Source organism: Budorcas taxicolor, chromosome 25, assembly GCF_023091745.1.
Source record: "Budorcas taxicolor isolate Tak-1 chromosome 25, Takin1.1, whole genome shotgun sequence".
Taxonomy (NCBI): domain Eukaryota; kingdom Metazoa; phylum Chordata; class Mammalia; order Artiodactyla; family Bovidae; genus Budorcas; species Budorcas taxicolor.
The window spans coordinates 51882663-51909894 of record NC_068934.1 but is presented as its reverse complement, the minus strand read 5'-3'; the positions used below and the strand labels follow the sequence as shown (position 1 = coordinate 51909894).

The window sequence follows — 27232 nt, the reverse complement described above, 5'->3', positions numbered from 1 at the left end:
CCATCAATGACTGTGCCATTAATTGGAACAGAATCAATGGTTTTTAATGCTGTTTTGTCTCTCTATCCAGAAACATACATGTTTTATTATGATTCCTTTAAAAGCATCATGACTTTCCTTAAACTTCATATTATGATCAGTCATAGGCATTTTGTATGTAGTTATTTAGAACTGCAATTGTAAATGAGGTCCATTTTCCTATTACATCTTTTTATTTATTTGTTTTCCAAATTTTACCAATATTTGGGAATGACCCCAATTTTTCTTTTTTATCTTGCTCTTTGATTAGCAGATAGTGCTTGGAATGGAATTCCTTAAAATTGTGTCACTTTCATGAAAGTACCGTCCGGCTTTGCTTTTCTTGAGTCTTTTCTCCTAGAGCAAATACAATGAAAACAACAAAAGAACAAGATTAAAAAACATGGAAAAGGCACCTATGCCTTAATTCTTTAGAGAAAATGGATTGTGTTGGTCTGTGAGTATTGATCAAAACACTGACACCTGTCCTGAGGATCTGAGTAAGTTTTGTGAAGAAAAAAGCCATGCTCCCAGGACAGGATCTGGGAAGGCAGCTTTGATATTGGAAACCAAGGTGATGGCTAACTGGGTCTTTGGAAGAGGCAAAGGAAGTATACAGAAGTTTCAAAATCCTTTCAAATTCTTGATCTTTTAAAAATACCAGTAATTACCATCCTTCTCATCTCTTTTTCAACACTTTCATTCCTAGTGAAAATCAGATGGTCTGAATCTCACAGGCAGCACAACATGACTCCTTCTCCTAAGATATATTGTCATCTTAGATAGAGGAGGGGCTCCTGCCCTCTCCTTGGTCTCCCTTAGGGACCTGCTTTAGTGATCAGGGCAGGTCACAGAGCTACAGACACCAGTAATCTCAGAGAGCTTACTGCCCTCACTGGGCTGAGGGCTGCCTGGGCCTGAGGGGCAAGAATCTGATGTTTAAATCTGTGCATGTTTGTAAAACACCTTCAGGGATTGTTTATGTTACAGTAGGGCACCTAATTTTGACTTCTTCATCACTAAACCTACTGGTGCCTACTGGTGCTAGTCTGGGTGATCCAGGGAGTCTTGGGGGAGTCTGAGGTCACTGTGGGGAGGGATGAGGCTGTAGCTAAAGTGAAGGCACTGACCACCTAGAGACATCTAGATATAAGCCTTCCCCTGGTGACAATGACCTTGTATGATGCCTTGGCCTTCTTAGCACAGACCTGTATCACATAGCAACTCTAAGGGACAACCAGGGGTTTACTCACTCCTTTTCCACATCCTGAATGGAGTCAGGTAGAGGCTTATTCTTGGTTTCAGGTAGAAGTGGGACAACAAGGCCACCAAGGATGCAGCAGACTCCATAGATGATCCAAGGCAGGTGGGAGGAATACACTGTTAAGATCATCAAGAGGGGAGCCAGGGCTGCCCCAATATTAGAAGCAATTCCCAAGAGTCCTGAAGCTGTTACCCTTGGAGTGAAAACAACAATACAAAGATAATCTGGTATAAATCCATACATGTAATATGAGATTTATTATTTTGCTTTGATTACGGGAGACCACATGGGGTTCCTAGGTGGAATTAGAGGTAAAGAACCTGCCGGTGTAAAGGACTCAGGTTCAATTCCTGAGTTGGGAAGATCCCCTGGAGGAGGGCATGGCAACCCATCAGTATTCTTCCTTGGAGAATCCTTTGGACAAAGCAGCCTGGTGGACTACAGTCCATAGGGTCACAAAGAGTCAGGCATGACTGAAGCAACTTAGCATGCGTACAGGCATGGGAGACATCACAGCAGTATTTAGATACATGAAGACTAATGATGTACTTTTACATTTAAAATATACTCTTATTTGCCCACAAATTTTTTCAAGTGCACGTGTTTTTTAAAAAGTCTTTGTTATTTAAAAATACTCTTTCCCACAGCACCTTAATGGCTCAGTAGATTAAGGGAGATGATACATTAAAGGGCTTAACATGCCTAACAAAATTGAGAATTTGATTAAAATTTTGGCTCTAATTTTTATTATTAATACTACTACAATCAATGCTTTTGATAATGATTCAGATTAGTTTTCTTCCTTCTATAAGTCTTAATTAGCTGGGAAAGGTCTGTTTTGACTCTGCTAGAGCTTCCATGAGCTTGTGTACCTGAGAACGGTGGGGATTAGTTCATTTCCATGGACAAAAGAACACATGAGCGTCATAGAAGAAACCGCTATTCCCAAAGTTGACACAGCCATACGCAGGGTCTGCATTTCTGGAGGAGAAGATGAGTGAGACTCAGGAAATCTGAGCTGAAGAAATCAACATCTCCCAAATTATAAGTGAAAAAGACATAGTTGGAAACATTTGCATGTGTTAAATACACAGTGGGCTTCCCTGGTGGCTCAGACGGTAAAGCGTCTGCCTGCAAAGCGGGAGACCCGGGTTCGATTCCTGGGTTGGGAAGGTCCCCTGGAGTAGGAAATGGCAATCCACTCCAGCACTCTTGCCTGGAAAATACATAGTAGAGAAAATGCATGGAGTGGAGAATGTGCAGAGATTAATAGCTGAGGAATGTGACTTATCTGTATATTACAGCCTAAATGAGAATTTAAAAACCTGAGTATTTGAATCAACTGTATCTGCATACCAGAGATTTTAGAAGTTTCCTAAAGATAGAGGGGGGAACAAAATCCCAGAAAGGGTTTGCTTTCATTTATTCTGGCCAGTGTCTCCTCTGTCTTTCATGTATAACATAGGACTATCATATGAGCAATTATTGACAGATGTTAAGACTCATCAATATCCTTTAAAACTCATGTGTTTACACAATATTGCCATAGGGCTAGTAATGCAGTAGAGAATCATAAAAGAATGGGCTCATGTTAACAGATAAGCTGGAAAATATCTTGATCTAGAATAATATTTTAAGATTCAAGAATAAGGACCTGTTTTAGGGGGAAAATAGACTTTGGAAACCTCTGAAAAGATGTTTCAGACAGTCAGTTTTCTATCCCATTAAAAAAAAAATCATGAAAGTGTTACAACATTTGAGTGGGCTCTGTTGAAAGGCAGCAAATTTGCATTGATGCTGATATTCAAGATGGGATCCTGTATAAACACCAGTACACTGGAAGTTACCTGAAGCATGGTGACCATCTGGCTTCCCCTATTCATTGCATATGGTCATTCAACTTAGTAACATGGATTTTAAGAGAGGCTCTTAACAGCTTAATGAATTTTCCCCTATTCTACACATCTACTATGCTTGAAGGGAAGGGATTAAAAATACCTTGGAGTCAAGATGACAACCTAGAACCAGGTTGAAGTTATGGTGACCTAATTCCGGACACATGAGTGGATACATAGAGTCAGGTAGTAAAGTGTCACTGACACTGTCATAATAGGAAAGAGACCAAACAGAGAAAGTGGCAGTATTGTGTCCTCACATGAGATACAATTTGATATATGACATAATATTACCATTTACAGTTACAAGTGTGATTGGCCAAAGGGTAAGTAATCAATTGCTGTCCCAGGTACCAATTACCAAACACATGTCAGATATGATGAAGACAACTAGTTGTCTGAACTGTCTGAACTATTTTGCAGCCACTTAATGGCAGAATCTATCCTAAATCCTCAGACTGGTTTTGGAGAATCCTTAGAACCTAGCCTTCACTTCCTACTGGCTTCAGATTCTGTCTTCAAATACCTGGGGTAAGACATTTTCTTATTTCAACCTGTGCTCTTTTCTCACCTTGAGGCACAAATGTGATGGCCAGAATGGAGATTCCAAGAAGAAACAGGAAGAGTGTCTGGCTTACTTGACGGCCCAGGTGATTCAGTGCCAAAAAAGCAACATAATTGGCTGGGAGGTTGACTGCGCCAAAAAGAACTTGAAACAGGAAAACATTGTTTCCCATATACTGGAGGTGGAGAATCAGACCAAAAAATGACATGAAGTTTGCAAATCTGTGGTGAACAAAGATGAACAACATTTACCATAAGGTTTAGAGCCTTTGTCTTACAAATGATGATCATAACTATTAACCAAGCAGCCAGTAGTTGGTTCTAAAGTATAAAAACATGATAGGTTTTATGAAATATTTCCTCATACAGTGATGATTTTAAAATTATAAGATAGTTATATATTTGGAGCTCCTAATTATTGTTAAGTTTTGGAGGAGGATTTGGAGTATTTTTGTGGAGGACACATGATGGAACCTTCCAGGGATTTAGAGTTTTTCTGTATCTTTATCTGGGTGATGGTTGCATATTTACATATGGAAATATTCATCAGGCTATGTATTCTTCATTTTATGGTTTGTAATCTTACCTTAATTAAAATGAAAACAAACAAGTGAAGAGAGTTAAAGCCAACACTGTATCATGAGAACATTGGAAGTTCTTAGCCTCAGTTTCCAGTGATGAACTTGGTAGGGTGATATGATAAACAGAACTCTATGTTGTATACCTAGCTCTGGGTCAGTCTTTTCATAACCCTTTGACTATACAACACGACAGTTATCATTATGGCTTTTTCTCTGTTTTATCTCAGATCTGTTCCCACCATGTTGCTCTTTTGATAAGGAGTAGATTCATGTCTCCACTATTTTAACATCTCTCATGCACTGTGTGAAGCCCACCTCACAAAGGACAGGAGACAGATCCTTTTACGCAGGTTGGGTGTGCGGAACAAGTCAAACACAGAAGGCTTGATCTGTGCTGCCTCCAGCTCCTCCTGCATGGCAGATCTCAGGACCTTCAACAACAACAAACTGTTCAGTTGTCACACAGTGGTAGGCATTGTGAGGCCCCCAACAGAGGACAAGATAGACAACTTCCCTTTCTGTCTACTGGAAAATATAGTCATTGAAAATGCAATGATGGGTGTAAAAGTGATATGAATAGAGAATTGCTGAGTTAAAAGGGACTGAAGGAAATTATGTAGCAACAAAAATACTTAAACACAGGATTTGAGAGGGCTGCAGGGCATTAGAAAGGGATTATATGTCAGATATGCAGATAAGAAAGGGAATCATATCAGGCTTTCTTGGATAATTGTCCAAAGCTCTATTTGTGCCAGATGGGCATGAAAGACCTGGAAACTAAGCTTGGCTATTAGCTGGCTGTCCCTTGCAGAAAAACTGTTTATCTCAGGGAAAGAACATTTCCTGAGTTTTTTTGTTTTGGTTCTTTGTTCAGTCACTTTTTGGGGAATTCTTGGCATGTTGTGCCTCCATGAATGAGACGCCTAGAGTTAAATCTGAGGATGAAATCAGGAGAGATCTTGGAGTAGGATGATTTATATTCAGAACTGGTTATAATATGGAGTTACTTAATAGTCTTGCAATATGCTAGGTATATACCTTGAGAAATGTAATTAAATATTTATAAAACTCAATTCACATCAACAGCTCAATGAACATGAATTTGAGAAACTCCAAGAGATGGTGGAGGACAGAGAAGCTTGGAGTGCCACAGTCCATGGAGTTACAAAGACTTGGACACGACTTAGTGACCGAACAGCAATAACAACAACAAAAAGAACGAGTAGAGAATCAGAGTAGGAGCAGAGGAGGTGGAGAAAAATAATAGCATTTCTCTCACAAGGATTTCCAGGGCCATACATGAGGCTATAAATGTGCATATGGAATTGTATCCAATTTATCTCAGATACCTATTTATCAGTTATTCAAACAATACAGTCTTAATTCTTATCCCATCTCTACAAAGGAAAAAATACCATAAAGTCAATTGGAATAATTTCATGAGGAATTCAGGGAAGTGAAAAGCCACCTTAACTGAGAACCTACAAACGCAATAACATCCTTTCAGTTATAACCTGAGTAGCGAAAATATTGGACTTAGGCTTTTAGAAGAGAGGAGCAGGATTGCATCATGGATGATAATGTAAGTTTAGTTCAGTTCAGTCACTCAGTCGTGTCTGACTCTTTGCAACTGCATGGACTGCAGCAGGCTAGGCTTCCCTGTCCATTACCAACTCCTGGAGCTTGCTCAAACTCATGTCCATTGAGCTGATGATGCCATCCAACCATCTTATCCTCTGTCATCCTTTTCTCCTCCTGCTTTTAATCTTTCCCAGGACCAGGGTCTTTTCCAATGGGTCAGTTCTTTGCATCAGATGGCCAAAATATTGGAGCCTCAGTTTCAGCATCAGTCCTTCCAATGAATATTCAGGACTGATTTCCTTTAGGATGGACTGGTTGGATCTCCTTGCAGTCCAAGGGACTCGCAAGAGTCTTCTCCAACACCCAGTTCAGAAGCACCAATTCTTTGGTGCTCAGCTCCCTTTATAGTCCAAATTTCACATCCATACATGACTGCTGGAAAAACTGTAACTTTGACTAGATGGACCTTTGTTGGCAAAGTGATGTCTCTGCTTTTTAATATGCTATCTAGGTTGGTCATAACTTTCCTTCCAAGGAGTAAGCATCTTTTAATTTCATGGCTGCAGTCACCATTTGCAGTGATTTTGGAGCCCCCCAAAATAAAGTCCGACACTTTACAGATTTCTCAGGAGGCAGGTGAGGTGGTTTGGTATTCCCATCTCTTTCAGAATTTTCTGCAGTTTGTTGTGATCCACACAGTCAAAGGCTTTGGCATAGTCAATAAAGCAGAAGTAGATGTTTTTCTGGAACTCTCTTGCTTTTCAATGATCCAGCAGATGTTGGAAATTCAGTCTCTGGCCTTTTCTAAATATTCATACCACTCATAACACTATCCTGGATTAAAATGCGTGAAACAGCCCCTGTTTGAACCCTTACCCAGTTGTGTCCTGGAATCAGTGTGAAAATTCATAAAAGCCCTTTGCCAAATTTTTAGATGGTTTGTTAAGCAGTTACCATCCTGTTGGTGGCTTGAAACTGACTATGGTGGTAATATTCACATCACAGCAATTGATCAGCACCACAAATCTGACACCTATGGCTTTTTTTCTTCCTGTAACTAAAGTGTTAAACATTTCCCAGCACACCCTGGCTTGATCCCCGCTATAAGTTCTCTGCTGTCTGTAAGAGAATCACTTCAGGTTTGCTGTTGTTCAGTCACTCAGTTGTGTTGTACTCCCTGTGACTCCACGGACTGCAGCACTCCAGGTTTCCCTGTCCTTCGCCATTTCCCAGAGCTGCTCAAACTCATGTCCATTGAGTCAGTGATGCCAGCCAACCATTTCATCCTCTGTCATCCCCTTCTCCTGCCTTCAATCTTGCCCAGCATCAGAGTCTTTTCCGATGAGTCAGCTCTTTGCATCAGATGGCCAAAATAGTGGAGTTTCAGCTTCAGCATCAGTCCTTCCAATGAGTATTCAGGATTGATTTTCTTTAGGGTTGCCTGGTTTGATCTCCTTGCTGTCCAAGGGACTCTCAAGAGTCTTCTCCAACACCACAGTTCAAAAACATCATCTGGGTAATGGTGTATGATCTTTTTAATTGTTGAATTTGGTTTTCTAACATCTTGTTGATGGTTTTTTCAACTATACTCTTCAGGAATGTTGGCCTATTTTTTTTCTTTTCTTTTCTCATGGTATCTTTGTTTCATTTTGGTGTCAGAATCATATTGGCCTGACAAAATGAATATAGAAGCTCTTTCCATTTCTTTATTTAAATTTAAAAATTTTTAAATTTATTTATTTTAATTGGAGGTTAATTACTTTACAATATTGTATTGGTTTTGCCATACATCAACATGAATCCACCACAAGTATACAGAATAGACTTTAAATGAATGGATGAAAAAAGACATTCCATAAAAATGATAACCAAAACAGAGCAGGGATAGTCACCTTGTATGGATAAAATAGACTTTAATTGAAAACTGTCACAAGAGTCCAAGAAGGTAATTTATAATGGCAAAAGGATCAATCTGACACAAGTATATGACATATAACCTACAAAGACTGAATTGAGAAGAACTAGAAAGCCTCAATAGATGAATACCTAATAAACAGCATGAGGCAGTAATTAAAAATCCCAGAAATAAAAGCCTAAAATTATATAGCATTACAGATGAGTTCTACCAAACATTTAAAGAATTAATATGAATCTTCTCAAACTCTTCCAAAAAATAGAAGATAGAAATTCTTCTAAATTAATTTTGTCAGGCCACGATGATCCTAACAGCAAAGTGAGACAAAGAAGCCATTAGGAAAGAAAAGAAAAAAAATATATACAGGCCAACATTCCTGAAGAGTATGGTTGAAAAAATAAGCAACGAGATGTTAGCAAACCAAATTCAACAGCATATTGAAAAGATCATACACCATTACCCACTGGGCTTTATTCCTGGGATGCAAGGATGGTTCAGTACAAGCAAATAAATGTGATACACCAAAGTAGCAGAATGAAAGCTAAAGATCATATGATTCTCACAACAAACGCTGAAAACGCATTTGACAAAATTCAAGACACTTCCATGGCAAAATTCTCAGCAAATTAAGTACTGAAGGAACTTCCATTAAAGGCCATGTATGAAAAGCCCACAGCTAACATCATACTCTGTGGTGAAAAGCTGAAAATTTTTCCTCTAAGATCTGGAACTAGACAAGGATCGCACTTCAGTTCAACATAGAATTGGAAGTCCTGGCCAGAACAATTAGGTAAGAAAAAAATAAGGCATCCAAATCAGAAAGAAAGAAGTAAAATGATCTTTTTTTTAGACAACATGATCTTATTTGTAGAAAAACCTAAACACATATCCAAAAAGTTGTTAAAAGTGAATTCAGTTAATTTGCAAGATAAAAAATTAACATATAAAATCAGCTGTATTTCTATATACCAGCCACAAGCTATCTAAAAATAACATTAAGAAGACAGTCTTATTTGCAATATCATCAAAAACAATAAAGCATTTAGGGATAAATTTAACCAAGGAGGTGAAAGACTTGCATATCGAAAACACTGAAGAAAGAAATTAAGGCAAATACTAGAAACTTAAAAGACTCCAAGCTCATGGATTAAACAAACAAGTATTGTTAAGATGTCCATACAACAAAAAGCAATATGCAGATTCAATAAATCCCTGTCAAAATCCCATTGACATTCTCTACAGAAATAGAAAAAAAAAAACCCTAAAATTCACATGGAAATACAGAAGACCCCCTGACAGTCAAAGCATTTTTGAACAGGAACAAAGCTGGAAGCATCACATATTCTTGTTTCAAAATATATAACAAAGCCACAGTAACCAAGAGCATGATACTGGCATAAAGACATATAGACCAATAGAACAGAATAGAGAGCCCAGCAATAGACTCATGCATATACAGACAATTGATTTCTGACAATTGTGCCAGGAATTCACAATGGGGACAAGATTGTTTTTAATAAATGGTGTTTATTAAAATTGGATATCTACATGCAAAAAGTGAAATTGGAAACTTACCTTACACTATGCGCCTGTGGGTGACTCATGTCAATGTATGGCAAAAACCACCACAATATTGTATAGAAATTATCCTCCAATTAAAATAAAGTAAGTTAAGAAAAATAAAAAATCAACTTAAATAGATTAAAGACTAAAAACCTAAACTGTAAAATTGCTAAAGAAAATATAGGAGAGAAGCTTGTTGATATTGGTCTTGGCAATGAGTTTTTGGTTCTGACACCAAAAGAACAGGTAATAAGCAAAAATATACAAATGGTACTATATCAAACTGAAAAGCTTCTAAAAAGTTAGGAAATAATCGACAAAATGAAAAAACACCTGCAGACTAGAAGCAAATATTTGCAAGCCATGTGTCTTATAGAGGGTTAATATCCAGAATATATAGGAAACTCCTACAACTCAGTAGTGAAAAACCCAAATAACTCAATTAAAGTTCTGTCTAGTCAAAGCTATGGTTTTTCCAGTAGTCATGTACGGATGTGAGAGTTGCATTATAAAGAAGGCTGAACAATGAATAACTGATGCTTCAGAAGATGCTGGAGATGACTCTTGATGAGTCCCTTGGACAGTAAGGAGATTCATGTCAATGTATGGCAAAACCAATACAGTATTGTAAAGTAAAATAAAGTAAAAATAAAAATTAAAAAAAATAAAAATAAAGGAAATCAACCCTAAATTTTCATTGGAAGGACTGATGCTGAAGCTCCAATACTTTGGCCACCTGATGTGAAGAGCTGACTCATTGGAAAAGACCCTGATGCTGGAAAAGATTGAAGGCAGGAGGACAAGGGTATGGCAGAGGATGAGATGGTTGGATGGCATCACTAACTCAATGGACATAAGTTTGAGCAAACTCCAGGAGATAGTGAAGGACAGGGGAGCCTGGTATGCTGCAGTCAATGGGCTTGAAAAGAGTTGGACATGACTTTGCAACTGAGTGGCAACAAAAAATGGGCATACAAACTGAATAGACATTTCTGCAAAGACCACATACAAATGGCCAACAGGTACCTAAAAAAATGCTTGACATCACTAATTGTTAGGGGAAGGCAAATCAAAATTATGAGTTACCACTGCACACCAGTTAGAATGGCTATTATAAAAAAAGTATTAAGTATTGGTGAAGATGTGGAGAACAGGGTATCCTTGTACACTGTTGCTGGGAATGCGAAATGCTGTGACCACTATGGAAATAGTATGGAGGTTCCTCAAAAAATTGAGATTAGAACTAATATATTATCCTGTAATCCTTCTTTTGGATATACATTCAGAGGAATTGAAATCAGGATCTTGAAGAGATATCTGCCCTCATATATTCATTGGATCATTATTGCCAATAGCTAAGATATGGAAACAAATGTCCATCCACGGATGAATAGAAAAGGAAAGTGCCATCTATATATATGCAAAATGGTATATTATTCAGCAATAAAAGTAAAGAAATTTTGCCATTTGTCACAGTGTGATTAACCTAGAGGATATTATGCTACAAAAAATAAGCCATGTGCAAAAAAACAAATACTACAGGATATCACTTATACAAGTAATCTAAAATAGTTAAACTCAAAGAAGCAGAGAGTTTCTGAATAGTGCTTGCCAGGTGTTGGGGGTTGTGAGAAATGGGGCAATATTTATCATAGAGTACAAAGTTTAAGTTGAGCAAGATAAATCAATCCTAAAGAACTCTATAGCATTGTGTCTAGGGTTATAATACTGTACTGTGCACTCAAAATTTGCTGTGATGGGAGGTCTTATATTGTGTTATCACAAAAAATAATAAATAAAGAAGGATGAAGAAAGTTTTAAGAGGTAATGGATATGTTTATTGTATAAACTGTGGTGATGATGTTCAGATGTATACTAACTTGCAGATCCATCGAGTTGTACATTAAATAGGTACAGCTCTTTGTATGTTAAAACCTCAATAAAGTGGTTTCAAAAAATTGATCAGATGTGCCAATGAGTAAATTTGCAGAAATGTTTTATTGTTCTTGTTTGACTGTCTAGCCCCTAACCTTCTCTTTTTCCTATTAACAAGGGCAGATGATTTCTCCTTGTCTCTATTAGCATGCTTTCCATTCTCGTATCATTGCAGACAAAGTTAATAATGGGCTTCCCTCATAGCTCAGTTGGTAAAGAATCGACCTGCAATGCGGGAGGCCCTGGTTCAATTCCTGGGTTGGGAAGATCCACTGGAAAAGGGATAGACTACCCACTCCAGTATTCTTGGGCTTCCCTGGTGGCTCAGCTGGTAAAGAATCCGCCTGCAGTGTGGAAGATCTGGCTTCAATCCCTGGGTTGGGAAGATCCCCTGGAGAAAGGAAAGACTATCCACTCCAGAATTCTGGCCTAAAGAATTCCAGGGACTGTATAGTCCATGGGGTCTCAAAGAGTCGGACACGACTGCTTTTCACTTTCACATGCGCTTTTCTGCATGGTCACTAAGCTGCCCTTCTTGCCTTACCATCTTGACAAAAGAGCCATTGGAATGTTAATTGGAAAGAAATGGATTCGGTTTTGTTTTGTTTTGTTTTGTTTTTACTTTCTATAACACAAAGGGCGGCGAATACACAGTCTTTACAATCATACATATGAAGTGCTTTCTGCCTTTGTTGAGTGAAATATCTGCATTCAGTCCCTTCAGCATCATCATGCTCTCTCTTAATAGTCACTCAAACAATGTGGGCAGCTATTGAAGACCAGGACAATAAGCTAAGTAGACCCCAATCACACCTGTGTTCCCACCCTTTATTCACTTGGACACCAACTAGAGTGTATGTCAGGTCACGTCATCCCAATCCCCTCTTCTGTTCACCTCCATGGTTAGGGAGTCTCCAGCATTCTTCCTTCCATTCCTGTGTGCAGCTTTTTTAAGCTCCTTTAAGCCCTCCTCAGGTCTGTTGGTGATAATCAGCCACCGAGCAGACTCTGCCAGCCACCTGACCAAAGAAGAGAACAGAGCTGTAACCAACTCTCATTTCCTCATTTTTTCACATACCTTTTTTTTCCGGAAATACCTCTTCCCTCCCATCTAATACCTATCTCTTGTTCTGTTACACCAGAAAATATAATGCATATTCTCTCGTACCATAACTAGGAGCTTTCCTGATAGTTAAGTCGATAAAGAACCCACCTGCAATGCAGGACAGCCTGGTTTGATTCCTGGGTTGGGAAGATCCTCTGGATAGCCTACCCACTCCAGTATTCTCGGGCTTCCCTTGAGGTTCAGCTGGTAAAGAATCCACCTGCAATTCGGGAGACCTGGGTTCGATCCCTGGGTTGGGAAGATTCCCTGGAGAAGGGAAAGGCTATCCACTCCAGTATCCTGGCTTGGAGAATTCCATGGACAGTCCATGGAGTCGCAAAGAGTCAGACATGACTGAGCGACTTTCACTTTCACCATAATTAGGAAACGGTGAAGATGACCTCTACGTTCAGAGACCTTTACTGCCAGAATATAGACTTGGAGTCATAGTGTTCCCTTTCTATTATTCAGAGGGATAGTATCAGTTTTAGCAAATAAAATAGTGTGTTTAGTTAAATTTGAATTTAGATTAATGGTGAATATGAGTAAACCTTGAGTACCACTGCATCCCATGCAGTATTTTGTACATATACTAACAAGTATTTGCTGTTTATTTGAAATTTTACTTTAACGAGACACTATATTTTTATCAGGTTAGTAAATAAAAATACAGAAAAGTAGTGAAAGTGTTAGATTTTAGTCGTGCCCAACTCTTTGCGACCTTTGGACGGTAGCCCTCCAGGCTCCTCTGTCCATGAAATTCTCCAGGCAAAAATACTGGAGTGGGTAGCCATTCCCTTCTACAGGGGATATTCCTGTTCTAGGGATCAAACCCGGGTCTCTTGCATTGCAGGCAGATTATTTACCATCTGAGCCACCAGGGAATCCCAAATAAAAATGCAGAACTCTCAAGTAAGTAGAAATTTCATGTAAACAATGAGTGATTTTTAGTGTAACTAGGCTCCGTTCAATATTTGGGGTTATGATATAAAAATTTCATGTTTTATCTAAAATTCACATTTACCTGAACGTCCTTGGTATTATCTTGTAACACTAACTGTTCTACTTCTTTAATTGTACACAGGGCACAGATTAGTTAAGCATGTGTTCAAATATTGACTAAGACCAATCAGAATTCTTGCATCCTAACTCCTGGTACCTTGGATCTAGGATCTTCTCAGATAAAGAAAGAAATTTTATACCTTGAGGAGAGAAAGAAGACAAATAATGGTACAGAAAACACCAGCTGAAGGGTGCGCCAGTCTCTAATGGCAAAAGCGAGTCCTCCCAGGATGATCTTGCCCAAGCAAGCAGCACAGATGGACAGGGTCATTCCCATGACTTGGAATCGGGGCACTGTCCATTCTACAACTGAAAGAAAACACAAACAGGATCTTGACTTCAGACAAAGTTAGAATTTAAAAAATAAAATTTAAGGCTTGGAAAATGTCAAAGACCCAAAGTTTTGACTTACTAAGAACAGTACAATTTGTCAGGATGCTCATGGTAGAAAACCCAGCCAAGAAGCGTAGTGAGCAGTAAATGAGGTAGGTGGGAGCAAAGGCTGCACTGGTGTCAGCAATGGCAAGCTGGAGCAAACAGCATCTGAAAATTAACCTCCTCCCAAACCTGAGAAATGGAAACAGGTTAGATACAGTAGTAGTAACAACAGTATAGTAGAAATGAAAAGAAAAAAAAAAAAAAAAGAATACACACTTTGAAATTTAGGGGATGTTTTCTAATTTTCTTATTTTTATTTTATTTTTACTTTATTTTACTTTACAATACTGTATTGGTTTTGCCATACATTGACATGAATCCACCACGGGTGTATACGAGCTCCCAATCCTGAATCCCCCTCCCACCTCCCACCCCATATCATTTCTCTGGATCATCCCCATGCACCAGCCCCAACCATCCTGTATCCTGTATCGAACATAGACTGGCACTTCGCTTCTTACATGATAGTATACATGTTTCAATGCCATTCTCCAAAATCATCCCACCCTCTCCCTCTCCCTCAGAGTCCAAAAGTCCGTTCTATACATCTGTGTCTCTTTTGCTGTCTCGCATACAGGGTCATCATTACCTTATTTCTAAATTCCGTATATATGTGTCAGTATACTGTATTGGTGTTTTTCTTTCTGGCTTACTTCACTCTGTATAATCGGCTCGAGTTTCATCCATCTCATTAAAACTGATTCAAATGTATTCTTTTTAGTGGCTGAGTAATACTCCATTGTGTATATGTACCACAGCTTTCTTATCCATTCACCTGCTGATGGACATCTAGGTTGTTTCCATGTCCTGGCTATTATAAACAGTGCTGCGATGAACATTGGGGTACATGTGTCTCTTTCAATTCTGGTTTCCTCGATTTTCTGTTTCTCTTCCCTCTACCTTGTTTTTTTAAAAATTAAATTTATTTATTTTAATTGGAGGCTAATTACTTTACAATATTGTGATGGTTTTTGCCATACATTGACATGAATCAGCCATGGATGTACATGTGTCTCACCATCCTGAACCCCCCTCCCCCCTCCCTCCCCACCCCATCTCTCTGGGTTGTCCCAGAGCACCAGCTTTGAGGGCCCTGCTTCATGCATCAAACGCGCACTGGTCATCTATTTTACAAATGGTAATGTACATGTTTCAATGCTATTCTCTCAAATCATCCCACCCTTGCCTTCTCCCACAGAGTCCAAAAGTCTGCTCTTTACATCTGTGTCTCTTTTGCATCTTGTATACAAGGGTTGTCATTACCATCTTTCTAAATTCCGTATATATGTGTTAATATACTGTATTGATGTTTCTCTTTCTGGCTTACTTCACTCTGTATAATAGGCTCCAGTTTCATCCATCTCAATAGAACTGACTCAAATGTGTTCTTTTTTATAGCTGAGTAATATTCCACTGAGTATATGTACCACAACTTCCTTATCCATTCATCTGCCGATGGACATCTAGGTTGCTTCCATGTCCTAGCTTTGTAAACAGTGCTGCAATGAAATTTTGTTGTGATATAATTGAAATACAGCACTGGACAAGTTTAAGGTATACAGGATAATGATTTGCCTTATGTCATGAAATGATTATCACAATAAATTCAGTGAACATTCATCATCCCATATAGATGCAAATTTAAAGGAAGGGGAAATTTTTTTCTGTGTGACGAGAACTCAAGATTTATTATCTTAACAGCTTTCATATATAAAATGCAGCCATGTTAATTATATTCATCATGTTATACATTGCATCCCTAGTAGTTATAACTGAAAGTTTCTACCTTTTGACTGCTTTCATCCAATTTCCCCTCTTCTCATGTCTGCCTCTGGTAACAAAGCTTCCTGTGAGTTTGTTTGCTTTTGGAGTCTAACTGACCTACAATACTAGGTTAGTTCCTATTACACAACATAGTGATTCAGTATTTCTATACATATCAAAATGGTCACCATGGTAAGTCTAGTTTGTCACCATACAAAGATATTACATAGTTAATGACTATACTCCCCACACTGTACATTTCATACCCTTGACTCATTTATTGCACACCTGGAAGTTTAAACCTCTTAGTCTCCTCATCTATCTTTTCCCCCACATCCCTGTCCCTCTAGAACTACCTGTTTTTTCTCTTTTTCCGTAACTGTTTCTGTTTTGTTCATCGTTTTCTTTTTATATTGCACATATTAGCGAAGTTGGCATTTGTCTTTCTCCGTCTGAATTGTATCACTCAGCATAATACCCACTAGGTGCATCCATGTTGTCACAAATGGCAAGATATCATTCTTTTTCATGGCTGAGAAATATTCCATTTTAGGCCTTCCCAGGTGGCACAGTGGTAAAGAACCTGCCTGCCAATGCAGGAGCTGCAAGAGATGTGAGTTTGACCCCTGGGTTGGGAAGATCTCCTGGAGCAGGAAATGGTAACCCATTTCAGTATTATCACCTGGAAAATTCCATGGACAGAGGCCTGGAGAGCTACAGTCCATGGGTTTGCAAAGAGTCAGACATGTTTTCTCAATACTGGTTCCTGAGGAGGGCCATCTTTTTCTATTGTATATTCTTTAATTGCCCATATACATGTGATGAGTTTGTTTCTGGGCTTTCTATTGGGTTCCATTGATCTGTGTGTCTGGTTTTGAGCTCGTATAAAACCTTGATTACTGTATCTTTGTAGTGTAGCTTGAAACCAGAAAGCATGGTACTCTAGCTTTGCTCTTCTTTCTCAGGATTGCTTTGGCTATTGAGGGGTCTTTCATGCTTCCATATAAGTTTTAGAATTATTTATTCTATTTCTGTAAGAAATAACTTTGGTAATTTGATAGGGAGTGCATTGATTTTGGGCATCACCTTGGGCAGTATGTTCATTTTAGCAATATTTATTCTCTAATCCTTGAGGACAGTTTATCTTTCCTCTTTTGTTGTTGTCTTCCATTTCTTTCATCAATGGCTAATAGTTTTCCAAGTACAGATATTGTACCCCTTCATTTGGGCTTATTCCTAGGATTTTTATTCTTTTTGATGCAACTATAAATGGGATTGCTTTCTTAATTTTTCTTTCTGATTGTTAGTGTATACATTGTTAGCATATAGAAATATAACAGGTTTCTGTAAATTAATTTTATATCCTGCTGCTGCTGCTGCTGCTAAGTTGCTTCAGTCATCTCTGACTTTGTGCAACCCCATAGATGGTAGCGCACCAGGCTCTGCCGTCCCTGGGATTCTCCAAGCAAGAACACTGGAGTGGGTTGCCATTTCCTTCTCCAATGCATGAAAGGGAAAAGTGAAAGTGAAGTCACTCAGTTGTGTCCGACTCTTCGCGACCCCATGGGCTGCAGCCTACCAGGCTCCTCCGTCCATGGGATTTTCCAGGCAAGAGTACTGGAGTGGGTTGCTGTTGCCTTCTCCTTATATCCTGCAACTTTGCCAAATTCATTGATGGGTTCTAGTAGCTTTTTGGTAGCATCTTTAGGATCTTCTGTGTATGGTGTCATGTTATTTAAAAACAGTGACAATTTTACTTCTTCCTTTACAATTTGGATTCCTTTTCTTTCTTTCTTTATTTGATTGTTGTGGCTAGGACTTCCGGTACTATGTAAATAAAAGTGAATAAAAGAGGTGAGAGAAGGTGTCCTTGTCTTGATCCTGATATTACTGGAAATGCTATCAATTTTTCACCATTGAGTATGATTTTAGTTCACTGTGGGCTTGTCACATATGACCTTTATCGTGTTGAGATATGTAACTTCTTTGTTGAGACCTTTTATCATAAATAAATGTTGAATTTTTCAAGGTTTTTCTGCATCTATCAAGATGATCATATGATTTTTATTCTTCAGTTTATTAATGTGTTTTATTACATTGATTGATTTGCAGATACTGAACCACTGTTGCATCCCTACCCTGGGATAAATTCCACTTAATCATGGTGTATGATCCTTTTAATGTATTATTGATTTTTTGTTCTGATATTATTTTTTTCTTTCTGCTAACTTGGGGTTTTGTTTGTTCTTCTTTTTAGTTCCTTGAGGTGTAAGGTTTGGTTATTATTTGAGATTTTTCTTGTTTTCTGAAGTAGACTTGTATAAATTTCCTCTTGGTACTACTGTTGCTGATTCCCATAGATTTTGGATTGCTGTGTTTTCAGTTTTACTTGTTTCTAGGTGTTTTTTTTTTTCCTTCTTTGATATACTCAGTGAACCATTAGTTGTTCAGTAGCCTTTGTTTCGGAGAAGGCAATGGCACCCCACTCCAGTACTCTTGCCTGGAGAATCCCATGGACGGAGAAGCCTGGTAGGTTGCAGACCATGGGGTCGCGAACAGTCGGAAACGACTGAGCGACTTCACTTTCACTTTTCACTTTCCTGCATTGGAGAAGGAAAGGGCAACCCACTCCAGTGAGAATCCCCGGGACGGAAGAGCCTGGTGGGCTGCCGTCTATGGGGTCGCACAGAGTTGGACACGACTGAAACGACTTAGCAGCAGCAGCAGCAGCAGCCTTTGTTTAACCTCCATATCCTTGTGTTTTTGGCAGTTCTTTTCTTGTAGTGGATTTCCACTCTCATAGTATTGTGGTCAAAAAAGATGCCTGATAGGATTTCAATTTTCTTAAGTTTACTAAGACTGGTTTTGTGACCTCTCATATGACTTATCCTGGAGAATGTTACATATGTACTTGAAAAGAATGTATATTCTGTTTTTTGATGAGCTAATCTATATATACATATGTATATGTATATACATACATATATATATATTAAGACCATCTGGTTTAATGTGCCATTTAATGCCGTTATTGATTTTCTGTCTGGATGATCTCTCCATTGGTATAACCAAGGTGCCGAAGTCCCCTATTATTATTGTGTCATGTCAGTTTCTCCCTTTATGTCTGTTAATATTTGCTTTACGTATTTAGGTGCTCCTAATTTGGTGTTTTTTAAAAAACTTATTTTTTAGAGCAGTTTTAGGTTGACTGCAACAATGAAAGGAAGATACAGAGATTTCTCAATATACCCTGCCCCTACTCATGCAGTGTCCCTACCTTCTTGCACCAATAGACACATTTGATGCAACTAATGAACCTACAATGATATGTCATTATTTTCCAAGGTTCATTAGGAATACATTAGGATACACTCTTGCTATTGTACATTCTATGGGTTTTGACAAATGTGTAATGACATGTGCCCACTGTTACAGTGTCATAAAGAGTAGTTTCACTGCCCTAAAATACCTCTGTATTCTGCCTATTCTTTTATTTTCCTCCTGTGTGTGCTGTGTGCTTAGTTGCTCAGTCATGTCTGACTCTTTGCGACGCCATGGACTGTAGCCTGTCAGGCTCCTCTGTTCATGGGGATTCTCCAGGCAAGAATACTGGAGTGGGTTGCCATGCCTTCCTCAGGTGGATCTTCCCAATGCAGGCATAGAACTCAGGTCTCCCACATTGCAGGAGGATTCTACCATTTGAGCCACCAAGGAAGCCCTGTTTTCCTCCTATCTATCCCTTATCATTTTACTGTTTCCATAGTTTTATCTTTTCCAGAATGTAGTTGGACTCATACAGTATGTACACTTTCCCGATTAGCTTCTTTCACTTTGCAGTATATATCTAAAGTTCTTCCTTATCTTTTCATGGCTTGATAGTTCATTTCCTTTTAGCATTGAATAAGATCCTATGGCTTGATGTACCACAATTTATTTATGTATGCATTTGCTAAAATAAATGCATTTATTCATGCATTCATCTTCTAAGTTTTAGCTTAGGAGATATGAATAAGGCTGCTATGAACATCCCTGGGTAGGCTTTGTGTGGACATAACTTTTCAGCTCCTTGGTAATTCCCAAGGAGTTTGATTCCTAGATTATTTGGCAAGAATGTGCTCAATTTTGTAAGAAACTGTTAATATGTCTTCAAAAGTGGCTATATCATTTTACATTCCCATCAGCTATGAATAAGAGAGAGTTCCTGCTGCTCTACACCTTTGCATTTGATGTGTATCTATCTATCTATCTATCGTCTATCTATCTATCTATATTTGTTATTCTAATAGGTATGTAGTAGTATATCATTGTTTTAGTTTGTATTTCCCTAAAGATATATGTTGTGGAGCATCTTTTCATATGTTTATTTGCCATCTGTACAACTTCTTTGGAGACGTCTTTCAAATTTTCTGACTATATTTTAATTAGAATGTTCATTTTTCTTTAAGAGTTCTTTGTATGCATATGCCTATGGCTGATTCATGTTGATATATGGCAGAAATCAACACAATGTTGTAAAGCAATTATCCTCCAATTAAAAATAGATAAATAAATTTCAAAAAGAGTTCTTTGTGTATTTTGGTTAATTATTCTTTTTCAAGTATCTTTTGCAAGTATATTTTCCCAGTTTGTGGTTTGTCTTCTCATTCTTTTGGTTATATTTCTTTTTGTGCTGTGTGTGCTAAGTCACTCAGTCGTGTCTGACTCTTTGCAATCCCATGGACTGTAGCCCTCCAGGTTCCTCTGTCCATGGGGATTCTCTAGGCAAGAATACTGGAGTGGGTTGCCATGCCCTTCTCTAGGGGATCTTCCCAATCCAGGGACTGAACTCAGGTCTCCCACACTGCAGGTGGTTCTTTACCATCTGAGCCACTAGGGAAGCCTCATATTTCTTTTTAGTTGTAGTATAATACATAAAATATGATTGGCTATTTTAACCACTTTTGATTATATTGGTCACTCACTGGTATTACATTCATGATGTTAGGCAACCATCATCACCATCTACTGCCAAAATTTTCAAAATCCTCTGTAGAAACTTTGTACCCATTAAGCAATAACTCCTCATTCCTTTTTCTCCCCAGCTTCTGGTATCTCTAATTTGCATTTTTCTTCACTAATTTTCCTAGTCTATATATTTTATGTAAGTGGGATCATAAATATTTGTTATATTTTGTCTGTCATTTTACTTTACATGTTTTCATGGTCCTACAAGTTTTAGCATGATATACAGAACTTTATTTCTTTTTATGGCTGTACATATCACATTTTACCCATTTATCTGTTGATGGATATGTGTAGTTTTCACCTTTCGGCTATTGTAAATAATGTTGCAACGACATTGTTTTATAAGCTATTTGTTTGAGTCCCTGTTTTCAACTCATCTGATTTTATACCGAGCAATGAAATTGTTAGGTCATATGGTTTCTCTAAATTTAATTTTTTGAAGACTCCAAAAGTATTTGTCATAGTGGTGGTACCAATTTACCTCCCCATCAACAATGTACAAGATTCCAGTTTTACTACATCCTTGTGAAAGCATGTTATTTTCCTTTTTTTTTTTTTTGGATTATAGCAATCCTAGTATGTGTGAAGTGGCATTTTATTGTGGTTTGACTTACATTTTTAAAATGACATCATGTTGAGCATCTTTTTATATGCTTATGCTCCATATATATAACTGTATAAAGGAAATGTATATTCAAGTCTTTTGCTCATTTAAAAATTGAGTTCTTTGTCTTTTTATTTTTATTTTTACTTTATTTTACTTTACAATTCTGTATTGGTTTTGCCATACATTAACATGAATCCTGTAAGAGTTTTTATATAGTCTGGATATTAAACCTTATTCCATCGGTCTATTCACCTATCTTTATTCTCTATATATGATTTACAAATATTTTCTCCCATTAAACACATTATCTTTTCACTTTATGGATAATACCCTTTGATGTGCTGAAGTTTTTAATTTTGATGAAGGCCCACCTATTTATATCTCCTTTTATTACTCACACTTTTGATGTTATATCTAAGAATCCATTGTCAAACCCAAAGTCAAGAAGATTTACCCCTGTTTTCTCCTAAGAGTTTTATGGTTTTAGGTCTCTTATTAAAGTTGCGAATCCATTTTGTGTTAATATTTGCTATGGTTTTATGTTTACTTGCATCTTTTGGGTGTGTATGTCTAATTGGCACTGTTCCATTTGCTAAATGGCATATTTTATCCATTAAACAGGCTTGGAAACTTTTTCAAAAATCAGTCAGCATAGATATATTGTTTAATTTTTATTTCTGCAAGGTAAACAGTTCTGTGTAACTGAGCTGTTAGAAATGAACACTCTGACTCTGAACACTTTTATATAGTATGTATAATCTAACAGTTCTGCATTACTGAATGGATCAATGGAATAATGCTTCATATCCTGACTTCTCTTGTGGCTCAGCTGGTAATGAATCTACCTGCAATGTGGGAGACCTGGGTTCAATCCCTGGGTTGGGAAGATCCCCTGGAGAAGGGAAAGTCTACCCACTCCAGTATTCTGGCCCGGAGAATTCCATGGATTATATAGTCCATGGGGTCGCAAAGAGTCAGACATGACCGAGCGACTTTCACTTTCACTTTCATATGTATTACAGAACTGTTAGAAATGAACACTGTGACTCTGAACACTTTTATAAGGTACCTTTTTAAATAATCTTACCTTTTATAAGATCATACACTCAGAATTCATGATTTTCAGCTGAGATAATAGATGACATAATGCTAGTAGATGGTAAGGAGCACCTTAATTCCCCATACCCTTTAGAGAAGACAGACTTGGGTGGTTGGTGGAATTGGCTGGATTGTCTAATTCAGAAGTACACTGTCAGGTACAGGATACTTCCATTTCTAAGACCACAAATTGTGACAGAAGTTGTCATTAGATTAATTCCCCTAAATGGTTGAAAATTTTATGTTTATTGTAGTGTTTTAGAAAAATAAAAATCAAGGCCACTGAAATACTTTTTTATACACCACCAAGATACAATGCTATGTATAACACAGGATTCATAGGAATGTCTAACAGCATATTTGAGAAATAAGGACATGATAACCATACTCTAAAAATCCACAAGCATTCAGATAAGAGAGGTCAGGAGGGAGTGAACACAGGTTGAATCTCATGACGTGAAACATCTTCCTCTCTGTTCCCATAGGAACCTCTTTTTTTATCTTTATAAGCTATGATGTGGCACCTCTGCTCCAAACCTCATCCTAAAACTGCTCCCATGTCTGATGGAGATGTTGTTTCTGTATCCCATACACAACGCTCACAGCTGATAAAATAGCACTCACCACACTGACAGTAATTCTCCATTTGTTTGTGTTTTTAGATCCCTGGGGACTAAGGGAGCCCCAGGACAGTGTAATTTGCAATAAATATTTCTTAATGGAAGAATATTTATGAGTTCTTGAAAATACCTGAGTAAAGAGAGCTGTGATTCAGAGACACTCACCTGTCTGATAAATGGCCATATACGATGCTTCCCACCAGCATTCCAGCCATGAATAAGAATTTGGCCATTGATTTTAGTGATTGAGATTCACATACCAGGTCCCACTGGAAGAGAAAGAAAGCAGCAAAGGAGAGCTCCATGATTTATAACCTCTCAGTAGAAACCTGATTGAAGCAGTTTAAACAATTCGCATGGTTGTTTATTTTATTCCCTTTTCCCTCTCCAGCTTCCTTTTTTTACATTAGCTGATTTTTACTATTCAGGTCTCAGCTTAAATATAACTTCTTTTAGGAAGCCTTCTCTAAACCTGTTAGATTTAACAACGCCTTGTTTTGTTCCATATTAAGTGGTCCTCAATCTTGGCCATAGTGTGCAATATTTGAGGGTCTTAAAAAGTTTCCTGATGCTAGAATTTTATCACAGATCTTCTTCTATGGCTGCTTTGGGATACAGTGCTTGGAGGTTTCCATCAATATCTCTGATATTTCTAATTTACAAGCAAGGCTGAACATTAATGATCTTTTAAACACATCACATAAATTACTTTCTTAATCTTAGGTCTTCCTAACAATAAAAGCCATATAATAGCAAGGTCACATCTGTTTCTGAGTTCATTAAATTTATTAAATATATAGTTGTTTGGCATTCAATAAAGAAGTAATTAATATTTGCTGAAAGATTGAAGAATGAGCACCTAATAGTGACTAAAAAGGCTAGAAACTTATTTGTTACTCAGTTACCCTTAAAGACTTAGACCATGTCCTCACAAGATGTAAATGAGGCCTCTTACCTTAGTCACAATAGTGGAGGTGAAGATGCTTTGGTCATACACCCAGCCGTCCACACAGGACTCTGTGTCCAGGTCAGTTATGTTGGGGAAGGTCCTGTTCAGGTTAAGGAGCTGCCACTGGGGGCGGCTGAAGCGACGACACTTCTCTGGCCTCAGGTTTGAGTCCAGTGGGATGGAGATTCTCAGGAGGGCATCAGGGCTGAGGGTCCTAGTGTCATTAGCAGAGTCAGTGTTATTGTCGAGAATGTGGACCCAACAGTGATGACCAGGGACGGCTGCAGTGAAGTTCTCCAGTAGAATATGAGGGTAGGTGATGAGGCTGGAGATACAAAGGAAAAGCATCTGAAGGATCTGGAATCTCCCCAGGCCTCCAACTTGATCCAGGAGGTCCTGAAAGGCCATCGAGGCTGAGCAGTGATCCCCAAGTGGAAGCAAAATGACTATTTAGAGGAGTTCAAAGAGAGGAAAACTTTCACTATGTCACACACTAAGTGTGTATTGATCCTGATCTCAATGTTAGCTCAGTGGGTCCTGGGTCACCTCCACAGCAAGGGCATGGAAGCCAGTTCTCCAGCTTGTTTCGGGATCAGGTTGGTAACTGTTTTCTTTAAAGTCACAGAGAAATACTTTGCTGAGATGCTTCCAGTAATTGACAAAACTGTTTAAAGGTCTACTCTGTGAAAATTCTTTTTGTCAGCAGTGCCCCAAAGTGGCATTGGACTTTGAGCGCCACATCTGTAAATAAAATAAAATAAACCTGCTGCATGGTTTGCAGTCTGTTTCAGAACATGTCATTTGCCAGACTAGAAAGTGAAATGTTATTTTACTGTAAAAATTACTGAAAGTAGGTGTTTTGCTTGCTTAGTATTGAATTTCATTTAAAAAGTTAATGAATAGTCCTGAGTTAATTTATAGCAGGTGAAATATGGTACAATATTTTTCTTTGGGTAAATTATATTATTCTGCTTCAAGTCAAATCAAACCATGAATTCCTGTTGAAAATAAAGTACTTGAAATGGGGTCAGGACAGGTAATGATGGAGGACAGAGGGATAAGCCAGTGGTTAGTGTGTTTACCACTTTATTTGTTACAGGCTTATTGATTCACTCAGATAACATTTGTGAGGATGTTTTGTGTTCTAGAAATATGGCAGTGTGTAAGATAAGGTCTTCAAGTGTAAGACTGTGGTGAGTAAGAGAGAGGTACTTCCATCATTTATTGTTATTTGATTTTGATGATGGCCATTTTGACCAGAGCGAGGTGATACCTCATTGCAAGTTCTGATTTGCATTTGTCTGATAATTACTGATGTTTAGCATCTTCACAAGCTGTTAGTCCATCTGTATGTCTTCATTGGAGAAATGTCTGTTTAGGTCTTCTGTTCATTGTTTCCTTTGTGGTTTTTTTTTTTTTTTTTAATTGAGCTTCATGAGCTGTATTGTATAGTTGGAAGTAAATTCCTTGTCAGTTGCTTCATTTGCAAATATTTTCTTCCATTCTGTGGGCTGTCTTTTGATTTTGTTTATGGCTTCCTTTGCGTGCAAACGCTTTTGAGTTTAACTAGTTCCCATTTGTTTGCTTTTATTTTCATTGCTTTAGTAGGTGGAACCAAAAAATATTGCTGTGATTTATGTCAGAGTCTTCTGCCTGTATTTTCCTAGAGGAATTTTACAATATCCCATCTTACATTTAGGTCTTTAATTCATTTTGAATTTATTTTTCTGTATGGTATTAGAGAATGTTCTAATTTCATTATTTTTCATGTAGCTGTACAGTGTTCCAAGCACCACTTATTGAAGAGACTGTCTTTTCTCCATTGTATATTCTTTCCTAATCTTCCCTCTTTTGTCATAGCTTAGATGACCATAGGTGCATTGGTTGATTTCTGGGCCTTCTACCCTGTGCCATTGAGCTATATTTCTTTTTTTATGCTAGTACCACATACTGTTTTGATTACCGTAGCTCTGTAATACAGTCTGAAGTCAGGGAACCTGATTCTTTCAGCTACATTTTTCTTTCTCAGGATTTCTTTATCTATACAGACTCTTTTATGATTCTATCACATTAAATTTTTTTTCTTCTACTCCCGTGAAAAATGCCATTGGTAATTTGATAGAGATTGCATCGAATCTGTAGATTGCCTTGGGTATTATAGTCATTTTGGCAATGCTGATTCTTCCAACCCAGGAATATGGTATGTTTTTCCATCTGTTTGTGTTATCTTCAATTTCTTTCACCAGTGTCTTACTGTTTTTGGAGTACAGGTCTTTTGCCTCCTTAGTTAGGTTTATTCCTAGGTATTTCATTCTTTTTGATATGATAGTAAATGAGATTGCTTCTTTAATATTTTTCTGATCTTTCATTGTTAGTGTATAGGAATGCAAGAGATTTCTGTGTACTAATTTTGTATCCTGCAACTTTACTAAATTTATTGATGAGCTCTAGTAGTTTTCTGATAACATATTTAGTATTTTCTATGTATAGTATCATGTGATCTATGTATAGTATCTATGTATAGTATCATGTGATCATGCAAACAGTGACCATTTTACTTCTTCTTTTCCAATTTGGATTGCTTTTATTTCCTTTTCTTCTCTGATCACAGTGGCATTTGCCTTATAAATTGAGGCACTCATATGTTAGGTGTATGGGACTTCCCAGGCTCAGTTGTAAAGAATCCACCTGCCAATGCAAGAGACATGGGTTCAATCCCTGGGTTGGGAAGATCCGCTGGAGTAGGAAATGGCAACCATTTCCAGTATTCTTGCCTGGAGAATCCGATGGAGAGAGGAGCCTGGTGGGCTACAGTCCATGAGGTTGACTGAGTGACTAATTGTTATATCTTCTTCTTGGATTGATCCCTTCCTTATCTCCTGTAACAGTTTTTATTTTAAAGTCTATTTTGCCATATAGCAACATGAATCCACCATGGGTGTACACATTTTCCCCGATGTATGGCAAAACCAATACAATATTGCAAATAAATAAATAAATAAATTTATACTAAAAATACAATAAATTAATTAAAAAATAAAAATAAATAAAGTATATTTTGTTTGATATAAGTATTAGTATTCCACTTTTCTTTTTATTTCCATTTCCATGGAATACCTTTCCCATCCCCTCATTTTCAGTCTGTACATGTCCCTAGACCTGAAGAAGATCTCTTATAAACAGCATAGACACAGATTAATTTTGAACTAAAAATTCATCATAAAAAGTTAGAAACAGAAAAATTTACTTCATGAATGCTCTTGGCAGTA

General features: G+C 37.8%; 1 protein-coding gene across 1 annotated transcript; it reads right to left on the bottom strand.

Annotated features, from left to right (window-relative positions):
• Positions 1 to 314: 314 nt before the first annotated feature.
• Positions 315 to 24371, bottom strand: LOC128068856 (organic anion transporter 7). The gene is made up of 10 exons (XM_052662095.1): positions 23970 to 24371; positions 23180 to 23283; positions 13896 to 14050; positions 13624 to 13792; positions 12212 to 12335; positions 4638 to 4753; positions 3749 to 3963; positions 2155 to 2263; positions 1272 to 1475; positions 315 to 375 (listed from the first exon to the last, which is right to left on the bottom strand). Exons 1-10 carry the CDS (start codon positions 24369 to 24371, stop codon positions 315 to 317), a joined length of 1659 nt encoding a protein of 552 aa, XP_052518055.1.
• Between the last annotated feature and the right edge of the window lie 2861 nt (positions 24372 to 27232).

Excerpts from the sequence above, each read along its gene's own strand:
- LOC128068856 (XM_052662095.1), bottom strand. The coding sequence starts at position 24,371 with ATGGCCTTTCAGGACCTCCTGGATCAAGTTGGAGGCCTGGGGAGATTC. Across the intron at positions 3,964-4,637 it reads TGTCTCCTGTCCTTTGTGAG|ATTTGCAAACTTCATGTCAT; the intron begins GTGGGCTTCACA and ends TGTTCACCACAG. Across the intron at positions 1,476-2,154 it reads CTAATCCCCACCGTTCTCAG|GGTAACAGCTTCAGGACTCT; the intron begins GTACACAAGCTC and ends TTTCACTCCAAG.